General features: G+C 41.1%; 1 protein-coding gene across 2 annotated transcripts in view; it reads left to right on the forward strand.

Annotated features, from left to right (window-relative positions):
• The first annotated feature begins 1,482 nt into the window (after nucleotides 1-1,482).
• Nucleotides 1,483-17,707, forward strand: part of plod2 (procollagen-lysine, 2-oxoglutarate 5-dioxygenase 2) — a 185,224-nt gene continuing 168,999 nt past the window's right edge. The window contains exon 1 of one of the 2 annotated variants that reach the window (XM_059993497.1): nucleotides 1,483-1,783. In XM_059993497.1, coding sequence (XP_059849480.1) covers nucleotides 1,678-1,783 — 106 coding nt within the window. In that variant the 5' untranslated portion in view covers nucleotides 1,483-1,677. The remainder of the gene's footprint in view (nucleotides 1,784-17,707) is intronic. The other variant, XM_059993501.1, reaches the window with a different exon arrangement.

A 17,707-nucleotide genomic window follows, 5' to 3' on the forward strand; every position in this document is an offset into this window, starting at 1 on the left:
CGTCATTTGCAGACACCTTCATCCAGTAGCAGTGAGTGAGAGGGTGGTAGATGGTGCTGAACACCTGCTTACCTCAATGACTTTAATCTTCCTGGACTCATTAATCGGCAAAATCGGCGAGGAATGGGCTCACACCCTGTCTCCAAGCACCTTGGCCCCGAGGCTGTGCATTTCGCTCAAAGCCTCGCGTAACCCTCTTGGTTACAGCAAAGCCTCAGATCTCTCAATTGGTCCAAACACACACCACCAAGATGTTGATCATGGGCTTCAAAAGTAGCAGAAAAGAAAAGGAAGATGTAAATGAACTGAAAGGATTAGTTGATTGGTTCTGTCAGAGATCTAGGAGAGAACACATGCCTTGTGTAACATACCAATGTGGACACTGATGAAGTAGCTTGTTTTTGTGTGTAAGAGCTTGCATAATGGTCAGTACTCAACTGGAGTTTATATGTTCCATAGATAACTCACTGGAGATTTGTTGCAGATCTCAAATGAGGAAATAAAGAACTTCCACAATATAAATTGTAAAGGAAATGAATTGGTTAAAAATAAAATATCCAGAGCACAACAAAAAGATAAATAATATGCAACCTGCCATTTGCCTTGTCTCCTGTGAGAATGTTCTATACAGTTTTTTTAAATGCTAGCTACTGCCAGCCCACTGTTATGCATCTCAACATATTTTCCAGTCAAATCTAACCAACTTTTCTTTCATAGTGATATGATCTCCTTGTTTAGACTTAACACTATTGTTTGGGACTGAAATACATCACAGAACAGAAACATGCCCTTCAGCCCATACCAGGTCTGCACTAATCAACAATCGCAATTAATTATAAATTATTCTAAAATTCTAAATTATTTTCTCCACGCTCACCTGCACAGCAGAATCAATTTAAAATGTCCAATTAATCTACCAACCCACACAACTTTAGGAAGTGGGGGTTGGGAGGAAAGCACATTGAGTGAACAACACCAGAGGTCAGGATTGACATGTGGGTCTCCGAATTTTGAGGCACCACCAATGCTGTGTCTTCCGGCTGATGTGATGGTCAGCAGGCCCTAAAGGACACTTTACACCAAAATTATCAATCAATCCTTTCGCTTTGCACAAATAAGGTCTAAAATTCCTTTCCCTGGTTGCTCCCTCAACATAAAAGTAAAAAAAAAGTGCTGGAAATATTCAGCAGATGGGAGCACATCTGTGGGAAGAGAAACAGAGTTAACATTGACTTTAGCCTGCTTGATACCTGCAGCATTTCCTATCTTTCATATTTTAGATTTACAGCATCTATTGTTATTTTTGGATCCCCAACATATTGACATAGTTTGAAACAAAGTTCTCTTAAAAGGTTTGGAGTGATTGGAACTTGGGACTGACTGACAGTGAGGATAGGTGGGACTATCAGCTTGGAGCCTCCTCCCAGTCCCACTGAATCCGCAACTCAGCGTGAAACAGCGGAATACAGGAGTCGGCTGCAACTTGCAAGAGCGCAGGTTTGACTGAGCCTGCAGAATCCCGGTTGAACAAACTCGCCAGGCACACGCGCACAACTTCCAAAACTTCCTTGCCTGAAGTGAACTTGGTGCGCGCGCGTCCGTTGGTCTCGCGAGAGCGCGCCCCGGGACGCTCGCCGCCTTGTCACTCACTCTCACAGTCGGTGGAGTTGTTGGGAGATGATTATGCATCCCTTCGGGTGTCGGGTTCCCCTGTTCCTTGGGCTTTTAATAACGTTATTTCTAACAGACTCATCGGCTTCAGAACAGTCGCGTATCCCGAACGGTGAGCAACTATGTGCATTTTTGTCTTCTGTTTTAAAAGGAATAACTTTTTACTAGACCAAAAGTTTCTCAGAACGCTCCCACTGAATAGATTTCCCAAACTGGAATTAGTTTAAATCCGTGATTTATTCTTATAAATTGATAATGTTAATTTCCTATGGATTTATATTTAAATCGTGAAATCAGTATATCATTTAGTGTTGCAATCTGCAGTCTAAGTTTCATATAATTGATTAGTAATTTTCAAAACTGGACATAAAATTGAAGGATGAGATTAAACTTTTTATCAATTTTATTTTCATGCTAACTGTATTAAGCTTTTCTAAAAAATATTTTCCCAAGTTAGTATTGTTAACTAGTTGGCCAAAATGACCAATCGTCCCTAAAGACTTAAGTTAAACTTACAAAACGCTGGAGGAATTCGGCAGAACAGACAGCTTTTATGGGAAAGAATAAACAGTCGACGTTTCGGGCCGGGACCCATCAAGACTCACGTCTATGTGCTGTCTACGATGACCCTTTATTTATATTAGATACTGCCTGAGCTGCTGAGTGCCTCCAGCATTTTGTATGTGTCACTAGATTTTCAGCATCCGCAGAATCTCTTGAGTTTTTAAAGACTTAAGTTTCTGTGTTTCGATCCTAACCAGATAAACAATTTTCCAAAGATAGAAAATGCTGCTTCCAACACTGTGCTTGCACAGAAGGAAGGAGGGATTTGTCTGCTGGAGGTTTGCACTTCATCACACCTGAAACAATAAGTCCATGCACCATGCAAGTTACTTTCATGTGGTTGGAAATGGAGTCTGCTGAATTCATTAGCTTTCAACCTCAAATACTCTCTTTTTATGACAGAAGTGTCTACTTCAGACAGAGAAATTATCCAGACATTCTTGGAAAAGACAATCAGCTGAGCAGTCTACATGCAAAGTAGCACGTATTAAGGCAGCTAAACATTTTGCTTGCCAAATGAACCCAGTGTTTATTTGTCTACTTGAAATTATATCTTTGCATTTCTGTACCTTTGCCAGTAGAATATTCAGTTCAGATCAGTATAATTTTTTGCTTCCAGTCTACAGAAGGTGGTGGATACAACCTGATCCATCAAAGGATATACCTCCCCACCATTGAGTAGTTTTATAAGAAGTCCTGCCACAAGAAAGCAGCATCGTTATCAAGGACCCTCACACCCATGTTATGCTGTCTTCTCACTGGGCAAGAGCTACAGGAGCCTTGGGTCCCATACCACCAGGTTCCGGAATAGTTATTAACCTATCGCTATTAGGCTCCTGAATTAGCAATGAAAGGGTGGTGAATCTGTGGAGTTCAAAGACACAGACCACTGTGGAGGAAAAGTCATTGGGTGTATTTAAAGTGGAGGCTGATAGGATCTTGTTTAGTAAGGCCATCAAAGGTAATGTGCAGATAGTGGGAAAATGGGGTTGAGTAGGATAATAGATCGACAATGAAGAAATGGCAGAGCAGACTCAATGGGCCAAATGGCCTGATACTGTTCCTGTGTCTTATGGTCTTCAACTTCGCTCACCTCAGCTCTGAACTGATTCCACAATATGCGGACTAACTTTCAAAGACTCTGCAACTCATGTTCTGAGTATTATTTTTTTATTTGCCCTATTTGTCTTTATCCCATTGGTTGTTTGCCGGTCTTTATGTATAGTTTTACATAAATTTTATTTTATTTCTTTATTTTTCTGTAAATGCCTGCAAAATAATGAATCTCGAGGTAATATACGATGATATATATAAATTTACTCTGGCAGATTTGCAAGAACGAAGATAGCCATACATGAAACCAATAAACTTCTGCTTAATTGGTTTGGTTTGAAGCACCTGGATATTTCTCATCTCAGTTGCCTTGATCATGAGCTTTAACTCAAGTCCAGAGCAATGTTTCATAATTTTCTTAAGGAAATCACACAGAAATAAACTTGCTCCTCAATAATGAAACATAGCAATGAAGGTGATATCTGCCAGCAAATGCTATCATATTCTCCAGAATAGAGAATACTCTGTGAAGGTTAATTAAGCTTGATTAAGTGATTATGGGACATTTTGAAAATAGGAATGGGGCTGGAGAAGGTCAATGTGGATTTATAACATGAAAATCTTGATAAATGTATTCATTTTTAGAGTTGGAACCAGTGGGATAGCTAAGTGAGAAACATTATGATGTGGCATATTTGCATATTCTGAAGCCTTCAGTAAGTTACCACATAAGATAATGAAACGCCAGTGGAATTGATGATATTGGGGGTTAATTTACTGCTACAAGTTGAAGTAGCCAGGGAAAAGTGAGTAATTTTCCAGTTAAAAGTCTGTGCTGTAGGTGACTGTTGTGGGGATGGTTGCCAGACCTCGGTTTCTCACAGTTCATGTCAATCTTTTGGATGAAAGAGGAAATGTAATATCTTCAAGCTTGCTGATGATGCCCATGGCAGTTTAAGCTGTGAGGAGAATCCAGGAAGGCAGCAGATGGATATAGATGGGTAAAGTGAATGTCAGGAGCAAGACAGATGGAAAACAATGTGGGAGTTGGGGGAATGTGAGCTCCTTGACTAAAGTAGAACGAATTGTAAAGCAGACCAATTATTACATGTTAAGGTACTGAGAGATTTTGGGGTTCAACAGGAGCTGGTTATCCTGCAAGCAATTAGGAAGGCAGTGATATGTTTTCAAATCCTTTATTCTAAGAGTATTTGTGAATTAAGATTTTTTTTTGGATTTGCTCCAATTAGATACTTCATTGATCCCAAAGGAAATTACAGTATTGCAATAGCATTACAAGTGCACAAATATTAGAAGAGAAGTAAGAAAGAAGAAATAAATTACCTCAAACATTCTAGTGGTGGAGGGGGGTGGGGGGGGGTCATCACATCCTTGGCTATAGGTTTACTCATTATAGAGCTTAATGGCCACGGGTAAGAATGACCTCATATAACACACTTTGGAGTAGCGCAGTTGTCTTAATCTATGACTTGAAGTGCTCCTGTGTTCAGCCAAGATGGCATGCAGAGGGTGAGCAACATTGTCCGGAAATGGCAGGATTTTCTGTAGGGTCCTTTGTTCTAGCACAGTCTCCACTGTGTCCAGTTTGACGCCTATAACACAGCCAGCCTTTCTAATCAGTTTATTGAGCCTGTGGCATCGGCTGTGTTGATGCCATTGTCCCAGCACACCATTGCATAGAAGATTGTACTGGCAACAACAGACTGGTAGAACATGTGAAGGAGAGGCCTCCGTACTCCATAGAACCTCAGTCTTCTCAGGAAGTAGAAGCAACTCTGGATCTTCATCTACACTGCCTCTGTGTTGGTGCTCCACTCAAGTCTGTCATCAAATTGCACCTCCAGGTACTTGTAGGTCCTCACCACATCCACGTCCTCACCATCACCAGTAACAGGGAGCAGTGCAGGCTTAGTCTTCCTAAAGTCCATCACCATCTCCTTTGTCTTACTGACGTTGAATTGCAGATGATTCAGCTCGCACCATTTGACAAAGTCCTCCATTCGGGCCCTGTATTCATCCTCCTGTTCTCCCTTTATCCACCCAACTATTGCTGAGAATTTCTGCAGATCACATGATTCAGTGTTGCATTTAAAGTCCAAAGTAAACAGAGAGGGAGCCAATACAGTCCCTTGTAGGGGTGCAGTGCTGCTCATAGCCATGTCTGACACACAGCTCTGAAGCCGCACAAACTGTGGCCTGCCAATCAGGTAGTCCCTTATCCAGGATACAGTGGAAGTGCCAACCTGCATTGAATGGAGCTTTCCCCCAGCAATGAGGGCTGCATGGTATTGAAGGCACTCGAGAAATCAAGAAAAAAAAATACCGTCACAGAGCTGCCCTGCTTATCCAACTGGTAGGCTTTGTTAAGCAGGTAGATGACACCATCAACTCCAAAGTGCTCCTGGTAGGCAAACTGCCCAGGTCCTAGTACGAGGGATCACCTGGTTTTTGGGAAAATTAAATGCCGGGCTGGCAGGACTGAAAAGGCTGGCTGTCAGGACCGGAGGCGAGGGTCGAGCCGGTTCTGCTGGCTGCCCATGACAGTACTGAGGCTGCGGCAGCTCTGTCTGCTCTGGGCTTTGTGTCTGCAAGCTCAGTTTTGCCCCTCAGTGTGATGAAGTGAGTCTGAAGCTGTGGGCCTGCTCCGGGTTTCGTGTCAGCGGACTCACTTTCGTTCTGAATGCTGTTGCTGGCTTTTATTGTTTGCATGATTTGTGTTTCTTTTCTCTCTGTGCGTTGAGCATTGGCTTTTTTTGTATAATTGGGTTTCTTTTGGATTTACTGTTTTGTGGCTGCCTCTCAGAAGATGGATCTCAAGGTTGTGTAGTTTATACATACTTTAACAATAAATGTACTTTAAACTTTGAAATTTGTTTGGCATCTCTATCATTCTCGACTCTAAATTTCTGTGCTACCAGTAAGCAGCATTTGTCATCACACATATTCACTAATGCAGCTGTTCAGTGTGATAAGATTTTCTTCAGTGATCTTGGCAAACTTATCAATAAATTTCTCTGCTGCTTCATGATCAGCAGGCAATTTTATTGCCACAAATCTTTAAAAACTTAAATCCCTGCATTTTCTTAAATTTCTGCAACCAACCTGCTGAATATTCACAATTACCTTCAATTTTCAGTTTGTTGTGATAGGTCTTTGCTTGTTTCAAGATCAGCATACCATTAAGCTGCATATTTCACTCTGACACTAGCAGACCCACTCTTTCGATACGCAATCGAGATATTCATTTTTTTTCTTTTGTGCAGTCTTTTTCAATTTTTCATTAACTTCTGTTCATTATATATGTGAGGTCTCTTCTTAGAACTGCCTGTGGTATACATGCTCTTCGCCTGGGAATCTTCCCAGTGCACTGAGGAATTTTCCATATGTAATGTCATGTCAGCCAAAAATAAAAATCAACTTAGGATTTTGGAGATCTTTTGGATTTTGGAATTTCAGGTAAGGGATACTCAAACTGTACTGTCTAAGAGACTCCAGTAGATGTTTATGAGATGGATTTCGGAGTTGTGTCATGTGAGAAGAGATTAAGCAGACTAAACAGTCTTAAATCCACAATTAGATTTGATGTCATTGAAATGTACAGAATTTTTGAGGTTTGAAAGGATAACTATGTTCTCATAACAGTTATATTCTCTTTCATTACAGTACCTGGGTGTTTTCTACCTCTGTTTCATTCAGTTTCTTTTGGTATTTTTCATTTCTTCCAACTCAGCAGTTTCAAACTTGTTTAATTTCTAATTTCTTTGATTTATGATCTCTTTCATCAATCCAAAACATTCATTCTTTCTCTCTCCAAGGCGCTGCCTGACTGTATATTTCCATGTTCTGTTTTTATTTCAGAATAAGTCGCTGTGAAATGCATAGATGCTTATTAAAATTCTAACATAATGGCAAAGCCCTCATTTTCACTTTCTTCAGAATAACTTTGGACAAACTTGGCCTAAGCTTTGGAACTCCAGTGATTGCCAATGCCAATGTGAGTTCAGCCAGATGTTGTTTGACTTCACTAGGGTTTGGATAGGGGTATTAGGTCAGTGAGATGACATCAGTGGAAAAGCATGAAGACAGGAAACTTGTTCATTGCAAGCAAGACTAATCGTTTATTTTGAAAGATCCATTTAGTGGCTGCAAAAATCTTATTAAAATAGTAAATAAGGATTCACTGGATTTATCTGGCCTTATCAAAAAGAACAGGTACGGTTAGCATTCGAGATTTTAAAAGCAGAGCTTTGCGGCAGTTTTCTCTGAGTTGGACAATCAATGTCAGGGCCGTACAAAAAGAGATGCCTTTTAATCAGGCGGCTGATCGAGAATTTAAAGGCAGAGTTTTGCAGCAGTTTCACTGAATTGAGGAACGACCAATCAGCATGAAAGATTCATTAAAGTCGGCCAATAAAAATAACCCAAGTGCAAATGGAGCAGCCATTCATATGAATGTGCCAGTCTTCAGAGTGGCTTTGGCCCATCAGGCTTGGGCGGGGTGAAGCGTCTTATAAGTTACTGTCTCTCTGTTCTTATTTGTTCATTCCTCATATGTTGGGGCTTAGTGAGAATGGCTCCATGGTCGGTGTTTTGTACTGTGTGTGGGACGTGGGAAGTCTGTGAGTCCTCCAGTCTCCCGGATAAATACATCTGCTCCAGGTGCACTGAACTGCAGCTCCTGAGAGAACGTATTAAGGAACTGGAGGTGCAGCTCGATGACCTTCAACCCATACAGGAGAATGAGGAGGTGATAAACAGAAGCTACAGGGTGGTAATCACCCTGAGGTTGCAGGTTTCTAGAATGCTGATTGGATGGCTTCTTAAAGCAGCTCATGGTTGAGTCCACTGTAGGATCAGCTGTTTTGCATTGGGTGTTATGCATTAACTGAAATTGATTCAGGAGCTTAAGGTAAATGAACTCTTGGGGAAAGTGATGGTAATTGATTAATGACACCCTGAAATTTGAGAAGAAGCTGCTTAAGTGTGATGTATCAGGATTACAGAGGAGTAAAGGGAATTACAGAGGCTTCTGAGAGGAGTTGGCCAGAACTAATTGGAAAATGAACACTGGTAGGGATGATGGCAAAACGACAATGGCTGGAATTTCTGGAAGCAATTTGGAAGGCATGGGATATATACCTATCCCAAAGAGGAGGAGAAATTCTCAAGGGAAGATAACACAACTGTGGTTAACAACAGGATTTAAATCCAACATAAAAGCCAGAGAGGGCATATAGTAAAGCAAAGATTAGTGGGAAGTATTGGGAAGTTTATAAAAACAAACAGAAGGCAACAAAAAGTTATTAAGAAGGTAAAGATGGAATGCAGAAGTAAACTAGCCAATAGTATTAAACAGGATACCAAAAGTTTCTTGAAATACATAAAGTGTAAAAGAGAGACAAGAGTAGATATTGGACTGCTGGAAAATGACGTTGAAGAGGTAGTAATGAGGGACAAGGAAATGGCGGACCAACTGAGTAAGTATTTTGCAGCTGTCTTTGCTGTGGAATGCACTAGCAGAACGGTGGAATTTCCAGGTGTCAAGGATCATGAAAAGTCTGAAGTCTGAAGGGAGAAGGTTCTTGGGAAACTGAAAGATCTGAAGATAGATAAGTCACCTGGACCAGATGGTGTACATCCCAGAGTTTTGAAAGAGGTGGCTAAAGGGATTGTGGTGGCATTAGTAATGATCTTTCATAGATCACTAGATTCTGGAATGGTTCCAGAAGACTGGAAAATTGCAAATGCCACTGCACTCTTCAAGAAGGGAGAGAGGCAGAAGAAAGCAAATTATAGGCCAGTTCGTCTGACCTCAGTGATTAGGAAGATTTTGATTTCTAACAACAGGGACGTGTTTTCAATTCAGGTATCGTAATCATCCTCCCCTTCTGGGTAGACATGGCTCCTGCGAAAATTCTCAGCTTAGGCCGTGGCCCCTCGGCCCTTCTCACCAGGGAGGTAAGGGTGGCTGCTAGCTTGGAGGTCTCACCTCTAGCTGGGGGGCAGGGCCTGGCCAAGTCTTTCCACTCTGAACCCCCCCCCCACTGGTTACTGGCACCTCCCCTGGGGTCTCATCTAGCTCCTCCTCTGGTGTCTCCGCACTTTTGTCCTCCGGGAGGGTGTGGAGGCCCCACGGCCCTGCCTTCCCTGGGACGCTGACCGTCGCTGGCAGTTCCAACGTCATGATGTCAGCACTCTTACGAACCATCACCCAGGTAGACTGCACTTCTTTACAGCACCTTCCAGCCACCGGTTCTACTTGCCCCATACCTTTGACCAAACTCAACCCCCGCACTAACGCATCTCCCGAAATGCGGAAATCCACCCCACTTAACACGCAGGTGTGATTCACCGGTACGTCCTCTAACTCGCGCCAGTTTACAATCTTATCTCGGTCCATCTCTGCATTACTTAACATGGCGATTTACACAGCTTACCGAAAATTCAATCCCGGACATCAGCCTCCACGAATGTAACGCTCAGCTATATTGACTCGTATGCATCTAGGGGAGACCCCGTCCCCCGCCCAACCTTGTCTCACAGTTGCTGTGCAATGCCACCTGATCCGGCCTCAAACATCAATCATCAGCTGGCACACAATGTACATTTTACAAATTACACTTTATAAATCTTACTTGGACCATGAAATTAATAAAGATACAATACAAAAAGGAATGAATGGAAACAAAAAAAGGCACCAGACTTATCAAAGTTCAGTTTCTTCATAGACACACAGTTGGAGCTCGGGACCTTCCTTCTTCCCCTGTAATCCGCTCTGACCCCACCACTTGTAGCTCGAGACCACCCGGCGTGATCGACCAGAGCACTCCCGGCACGTCTGTCTTCTCTCGATCTCCCCTCCAACGCTCCAAAAGTCCGCACAACACTAGCTTACAGACCCACAAGAAAGAATAACATCTATCCCAATTGGTTAACAAATGAATACAATTCTCGTTATCAGTAATTCTAACCCAAACAAGCTGCAAGAGAAAGCACTCTCTCACCAGTTAACATAACAAAGAAGCCATTTTGATTAACATACACAGTAATATAAAGAAGAAACCCCTTACACAGGAAAGATTCTAGCATGGATAAAGCTGTGGCTGATTGGCAGGAGACAGAGTGGGAATAAAAGGAGACTTCTCTGGTTGGCTGCAGATAACCAGTGGTGTTCCACAGGGGTCTGTGTTGGGACTGATTCTTTTTACATTATATATCAATGATTTGGATGATGGAAGTGATGGCTTTATTGCAAAATCAGCAGATAATACGAAGACAGACAGGCAGGTAGTTTTGAGGAAGCAAAGAGGCTACAGAAGAACGGATAGATTAGGTGAATGGGCAAAGAAGTGTCAGATAGAATACAGTGTCAGGAAGTGTGTGGTCATGTACTTTGGTAGAAGTGAAAGTGTTGGCTATTTTCTAGTGTTACGTACTCGTGACACATGACAGTGGAGTTCTTGTCATGTGACTGGGGTTGAAGCTGTACTGGACTTGAGGTGATGGTCTTGTGATGGTGGTGACGTCATTTTCCGGCCAGTGGAGATCATGTGACGGGCTTTTTTTTACAGGTTATAAAAGGTAGACCCCACCCTGTGAGGAGGGGCAGTTCATGGCTGGATTTGCCAGGTAGACTTCATGCCACTGCGTGTTTGAAGTGATGACGCAGTTTAGTTGAAGGATGAAGTTTTTATTTAATGTCTAAAGTTTAAAAGGTCATTGCCAGCAGGTTCTTTATGATTCTGTTATTTCGCAATTAGAGGAGAGTGAAGATTCAAAGTTGGAAGTTAAAGATCGAGGAGAATCGCTTTCTATGGTGAAACGGGGGCGACCTTTGTTTGATCCTTATTTGGAAGGATTTCGTTGACTATCTTCGTGCTAATCCCTGGGTTTACCAGAAAGGATTGAGGATAGTGAGGAAGGAAAGGTCAGTGCCTTTAAGCCGTTCTGTTTCGTAAATTCTTCGTGGGAAGTTTGACGTCGGGGATCGAAGCAAGCGACGTGAAAGAGAACCTAAATCGTCCTGTAAAGTCTCTCCTTTTAAATGGACTGTGAGCATATCGAACTTTTGGCAATATCATTTTAAGAACTGTTTTGGAATATCACTTTACGAACTGTTTGGGCTGCCGCTCAGCAGCTGTTTCTGGTTACGGTAGTGTTTGTTTACTTTTGGGGGGTTTGTTTTCTGTGTTTAATAAACGTGTTGTTTGTTATAAGAAACCCTTGCCGAACTCATATATTTATTGTTGCCTGAATACGTAACACTAGAGGGAGAGAAAATACAGAAAAACTGGAGTACGAAGGGACTTGGGAGTCCTCATGCAGGATTCCATAAAAGTTAATTTGCAGGTGAGTTTGTGGTGCAGAACGCAAATGCAATGTTAGCATTCATTTCAAGAGGACTGGAGTATAAAAGCAAGGATGTAATGATGAGACTTTATATAAAGTACTGGTGAGGCCTCACTTGGAATTTTGAGAGCAGGTTTGGGCCTCTTATGTAAGAATAAATGTGCTGAAACAGGAGATGATTCAAAGGAGGTTCACGAATATCATTCCAGGATTGAATGGCTTGAAATATAAAGAGTGTTTGATGGTTCTGGACCTCTAATCATTAAAGTTCAAAAGAAGGAGGTGTGTCCTAATCGAAAACTATTAAATGGTGAAAGTCCTTGTTAGAGTCGATGTGGAGAGGATGTTTCCTATGGTGGGAGGTCTAAAACCAGCGGACACAGCCTCAGAATAGAGGGGCATCCTTTTAGAACAGAGATGAGGAATTTCTTGAGCCAGAGAGTAATGAATCTGTGAAATTCTTTGCCACAGGCATCTGTGGAGGCCAAGTCTTTTTGCATATTCAAGGCACAGGATGATATATTCCTGATTTGTCAGGACTTGAAGGGATAACAGGGGGGGGGGAGTGGGGGGGGGGGACACAGGAATTTGGGGCTGAGATGGAAAATAGATCAGTCTTGATGTATTGGGGGAGTAGACTTGATGAGCTAAATGGCCTAATTCTACTCCTAGATCTTATAATCTTATGGATACTCTAGACCAAGGGTTCGCAACCTTGTTTATGCCTTGGAGTCTTACCGTTAACTAAGGGATTCATGGACTCCAGGTTTTGAACCCCGGCTATAGAATATTTGCCTCCCAAACTTAACATACAATAAGTGAAAATTTTTTTCATGACAAATTCCCAACACATAAATGGAAATCCTAAAATGAGAGCAAAAAGTACAATAAGCTCCTTCATTCTATTGATCAGATGTAAAGAATTTGTGGACATTATTTAAAATATTAATTGATTGTTAGGGAAGACTTTGGAGTTGGTGAGTGGTTGTTTATCTGACCAAAGCAAACAAGAAATAAATTCTTAAATCTTGAACTCCCTTGTTCATATTTACTTAAACGTACGGAGTTGAATGCACTGCCTATGTGTCAAATATCATTCAGAGTTTAAAATACCTTCTTTTAGAATACCTTTTTTGACTACCGATTTGACTTCGGTTATGAATAGTCCAGGGGAGAGAGGAAAGTAATGGGCTTGAGTGTAATTCTTTCAGCCAGGGCTGTAATTTGCCATTTGATGAGTGCCAGTGTGGAAAAATGATGCTTTGCCACAATGAATATCGGGATTCTCCAATTGCAAATGTGAAGGAATAACAGGATCCGGTAATTATGATAACAGCAATTCCTTTTCCAGTAACAGAGAGCATTTCTTAAATTGCAGACTGGAATATGAAACTACAATTGCAGTATGAGTGGATGCACTAATTGAAGAGTTGAATAAAAAAAAGACATACTGTGGCGACCCATTTCCTGGCACATCCGAACTGGCTCACAATTAGATAGCCTACGGGGGTTTGCGAGCACAGAGCTTTGGAGCCTCTGCACCACGGGGGGCAGGTTGAGGGAGGCTTAAAAGTGAGGCTGAGGATTTCGAATAAAGTTTTTTCCTTCGACTGCAGTTACCGACTCCGTGTAGTAATCTTAGCGCTGCATGTAGCACACCGCTACAATACTTTTTCCAGAGGATGCATGTCAGTCACTGTGCATAGGCTTACATGTGTTTGTTAGGTGTCTAAAAGAAGTTGGTGATCATATAGAGATAGGCTAAATTCTCCATGAGCTTTTAATCTGACAGTTCATTCTCCTTCAAATTGAAATAAAAATATCTGTGCACTTTTAAAGGATCTGGTGTACTCCCAAGATATCCCATACCATGCAACTGGCTGAGGAGGTAAATCAAAGGCAAGCTTGAGAAAGCAACTCTGAAAAGATCCTTTATGAGACATTTGAATGAGCAGGAGATCATAATGATTTTGATTTATGATAAAAATGTGCTCTTTGTGTAAGAAGTCTACTTCTTACTTTATGTTGAGATTTAATATTAAAGATGTTTGCAAACGGTGTTTAAAAATTAGAAGTGTAATTTCATGTTAATTTTAGACTTCATTCGTTTGATAACTCCATCCATAATTTACAAGTGGTGGATTTTAGAACATAGAATAGTACAGCACATTTTCTTCTAATTTCACCCACGTAGCCTCAAAGATTCTTCCCAGTATATGTTTCCTGCCTTTTATTTAGCCTTTAAGTACTTATAATTCTGAGATGAACATTAAGATGGAAACTTAGTTGCTTTTAATGTATTTTGGTTAAAGTTTTGTCATTTCTTCCAGTGCATTACTGAAACAGATTTTAATGCAAGCTTCTTTGACAAAGCTTTTCGTACACTGGTGCATCCTCCAGTGATAGGTTGGAACTAATTAAAAATACTGTGCAAGTTTTTTTTTGACATCTTTAGGGTCAGAATTTTAATCTGCTGAAAAAATTAAAGCATTGATGTACTTCATATTTTCCATCTTAATTTTTAACTCTTTACATGGAATTGATGCTTTTACCAAGCAAAAAATAATAAAATATTTTGTGGTACAGCTTTTATATTTGTAGCAATTGTTTCCACTTGCTATGTGAAGGACTGTGTTTTTAATTTATGATTCAGGGTATGATTCAATTAATAAGCACCATGCAACATTATTGTTCAAACTGTAATCAAGTAAGCTTCCTCTGCTTCTCCTTTATTCCATGACCATTGCCTTCCTCTGCTTCTCCTCATCCTATCTTTTGTTGCATGGTCCACTGTCTTCTTTAAGATTCCTTCCTCCTCAGCCCTTTACCTCTTCCACGTAACACCTCCCTGCTTCTTGCTTCTTACACCTTCTCGCATCCCCCGCTATTCTAGCCTCACCTGGTCTTGTCTATCACCTGTCATCTTGTACTCCACTGGTTCCCCTCACCTTATTATCCCTGCCTCTGTCCACTTCCTTACCTGTCTCAATGAAGGATCTCAGCCTGAAACGTTGATATTGCATTTCCCACCATAGATGCTGCCTGACTTGCTGAGTTCATTCAGCATGTTGTGTGTATTTCTCCAGATTTCTAGCCTTGGCATAATCTCTTATGTCTACTAAATATGTATCTGTGCCTTTGGAAACCAGAATTAAATCAGACAAGGAATAGATTGCAATTCATGATTGATTTCCAAACCATTTTACTTGTGGAATATGAAGTTTGTTTAACTTGTACGCTGGCCATAATTTTTAGAACTTGACTGCATTTGATTGTGGAGCAGACATGGATAAAATTTTAAATGGTAGGTCATCATAAATACATAAAAACCTTTACCCATCCATTATTATTAACAATCTTTCTGTTAGATTCCCATTTTTCATACTTGTTGGAAACCAGTTATATCATTTTTTATACTGTTTCCCCCTGACCTTTTCCATAATTCTGTATTAAACAAAAAGTGCTTCTAGAAGACAGATCAGTTGAGAGCTGACTTGACAGTCAGGATGTTTATGCTGAACAATAAACAATAACTCTCTTGTCAAAGGTTCATTTTATTGTCAAAGTATGCCTGTCCAATACAACTCAGATATTTGTCTAATCAAGGTAGCCATGAAATACAGGAAGACCATGTGTGTTGATGCAAGAAAAGACAAAAGCTTACCCCCTCCCACCCCCCCCCCCCCCCCCCCCGGCACAGAAGAGAAAAGAAACAAAACTCAGACCTCAACTCCTGCAGCAAAAAAACTGACAGTAACAGTCCGTGATCCCCTCACTATCAGAAAAAAATAGCAGCAATACCAATCCCTGTCCCTCTCACCCACAGCAAAAGAAAAAACATGTAGGGTTTTTGGCTTCTAAGTATTTCAGATGACTGTTGTCACTGTGATTACAATCCACGCTCAGGTATCAGTTCACCTTGTAATACTAAATCTGCTTCTCTCTCCTGAGATGCTGTCTGAAATGTAAAATATTTGCAGCAATCTGTTTTTATTTAATTTCCAACATCTAAAATGATTTGTTCTTCATGGCTCCAATATTCATTTCTATCAGTTTTCTGTAATCTACCTATGGGGCAGCACGGTGGTGTTGTGGTTAGCACAACGTTTTACAGTACAGGCAACCCAGTTTCAATTCCTGCTGCTGGCTTTAGAAGTTCATATTCTCCCTGTGACTGCGTGAGTTTCTTCTGGGTGCTCGGGTTTCCTCCCACAGTCCAAAAACCTATTGATTGGTAGGCTAATTAGTAATTGTAAACTGTCCCATGATTATGATAGAATTGGGGGTTGTTGGGTGGCATGACTCAATGGCCTGTTCCATGCTGTATCCCTATAAATTATACCTCATTCAAACAGCCTAGCATTGATTTTATAAAATCTTTACAACCCTCATTGATCACCACCACTTGTACCTCTCCTGGTCTGTACCCAATCACTCTCCTCCCTTTTCCTCTGCCTTCCCCGTCTATGATTTAAAACTTTAAAAATTTAATTTTAAAACTACAATTTAAAATTTCCAACTGTTCCAGTTCTGATGGTCATCAACCTGAAGCCTTAACCCTCTTTCTCACTGCAGATGCTTTCAATTCTGCTGAATGTGTAAAAATAAAATAGGCTCCTGGCTGTGCTAGTTGTTTGAAAGAGCTCTTCAGATAGTTGTATTGCCTTGATCATATTTCAATTGGAAGTTTACTGTTGAATGAACTTCACTGCTTTAACTGGTGATGTTCTGGATCATAATTTGTTGCATCAGATTTTAACAAATGGATTTTGTATCCTCAATTTACTGATAATTCCACAACTGGAATCCTTCATGACTTTTCTCACTGGGTTGAAATTCCCCTAACTATTGCTGCTGGAAGGACAAATGCATAGTTCCCTGCAAGTGGCAGCACAGGGAGATCAGTAGAGGTGTTGAAAAGGGCATATGACAACATTTGCCTTCATTGGCAGTACGGTTGAACGCACGAGTTGGGTCACCTGTGTTGCAGTTGTACAAAACGTTGGTTGTTGGCTGGAGGTGTTCTCCGATGTTGGCAACTTAATTGCAAATGTCTTGTCACCATACAAGGTGACATCATCAGTGCGTTGATAATTGTAGTGTGTCCTCCAAGCACTTGTCAATCTGCTAAATGGTTGTCATTTCTGGAACTCATTTGTGATGTGGAGAGGAAACTTTGTCATTGATGGGTTGCGCAGTGAACTTTGTGTGTTGTAGTCAGGATTTTTGCCCGGATTGGCTCATAAATAGGATCAGGGTCCAAGTATCTGTTACAGAATTGTTCACGGAAAGCTACTCTTCTAGGAAATCTCTTGCATGTACATGTTTGCTTGTGCCATGACATTCACTGATGCCCATTCGAATTTGTGCCCCTCTTGATCTTCATGGGTAGAGACTAGGGAGAGTTGGTCATGCCACCTTACAACCAGAATGTTCATGGATCATTGTGGATAGTTTTCTCCCAGTTTTTCCAACATAATATTTGCTGTAGTCCCTGTATTGGATTTCTGAATTATTTCCAAAACATTGGTTAGACAGCACTTGGAGCATTGTCTACAGTTTTGGTTGCCATGTTATAGGATGTGGTTAAGTTTGAGAGGGTGCAGAAAAGATTCAAAAGAGTTTTTCCAGGACTGGAGAGATTGAATTACAAGGAAAGGCTGGAGGGGTGATTTCTCTGGCACAGGGGAAATTGAGGGGTGACCTATTAGGAAGGAGGTCAGTTAGGTTGTTATCCCTTCGTGTGAGAGTCTAAAACTAGGGGGCAATGGTTTAAGATGAAAAGGGAAAGATTTACAAGGTATTTGAGAAGCAAGTTTTCCCATGCAGAGTGGGGTGGTTATATAGAATGAGCTGGCAGAAGAGGTAATAGATGCAGATGCTATTACAGTGTTTCAAGGCACTTGCAAAGTTACCATCATTCCCACATTCCTGATTCAGAAGTTACAGGACCTGGGCCTCTGAACCTCCCTCTGCATTTGAATCCTTGACTTCCTAACCAGAAGACCACAGTCTGTGCAGATTGGTGATAACATATCCTCCTCGCTGA

This window comes from Hypanus sabinus, chromosome 2 (genome assembly GCF_030144855.1).
Source record: "Hypanus sabinus isolate sHypSab1 chromosome 2, sHypSab1.hap1, whole genome shotgun sequence".
NCBI classification, from domain to species: domain Eukaryota; kingdom Metazoa; phylum Chordata; class Chondrichthyes; order Myliobatiformes; family Dasyatidae; genus Hypanus; species Hypanus sabinus.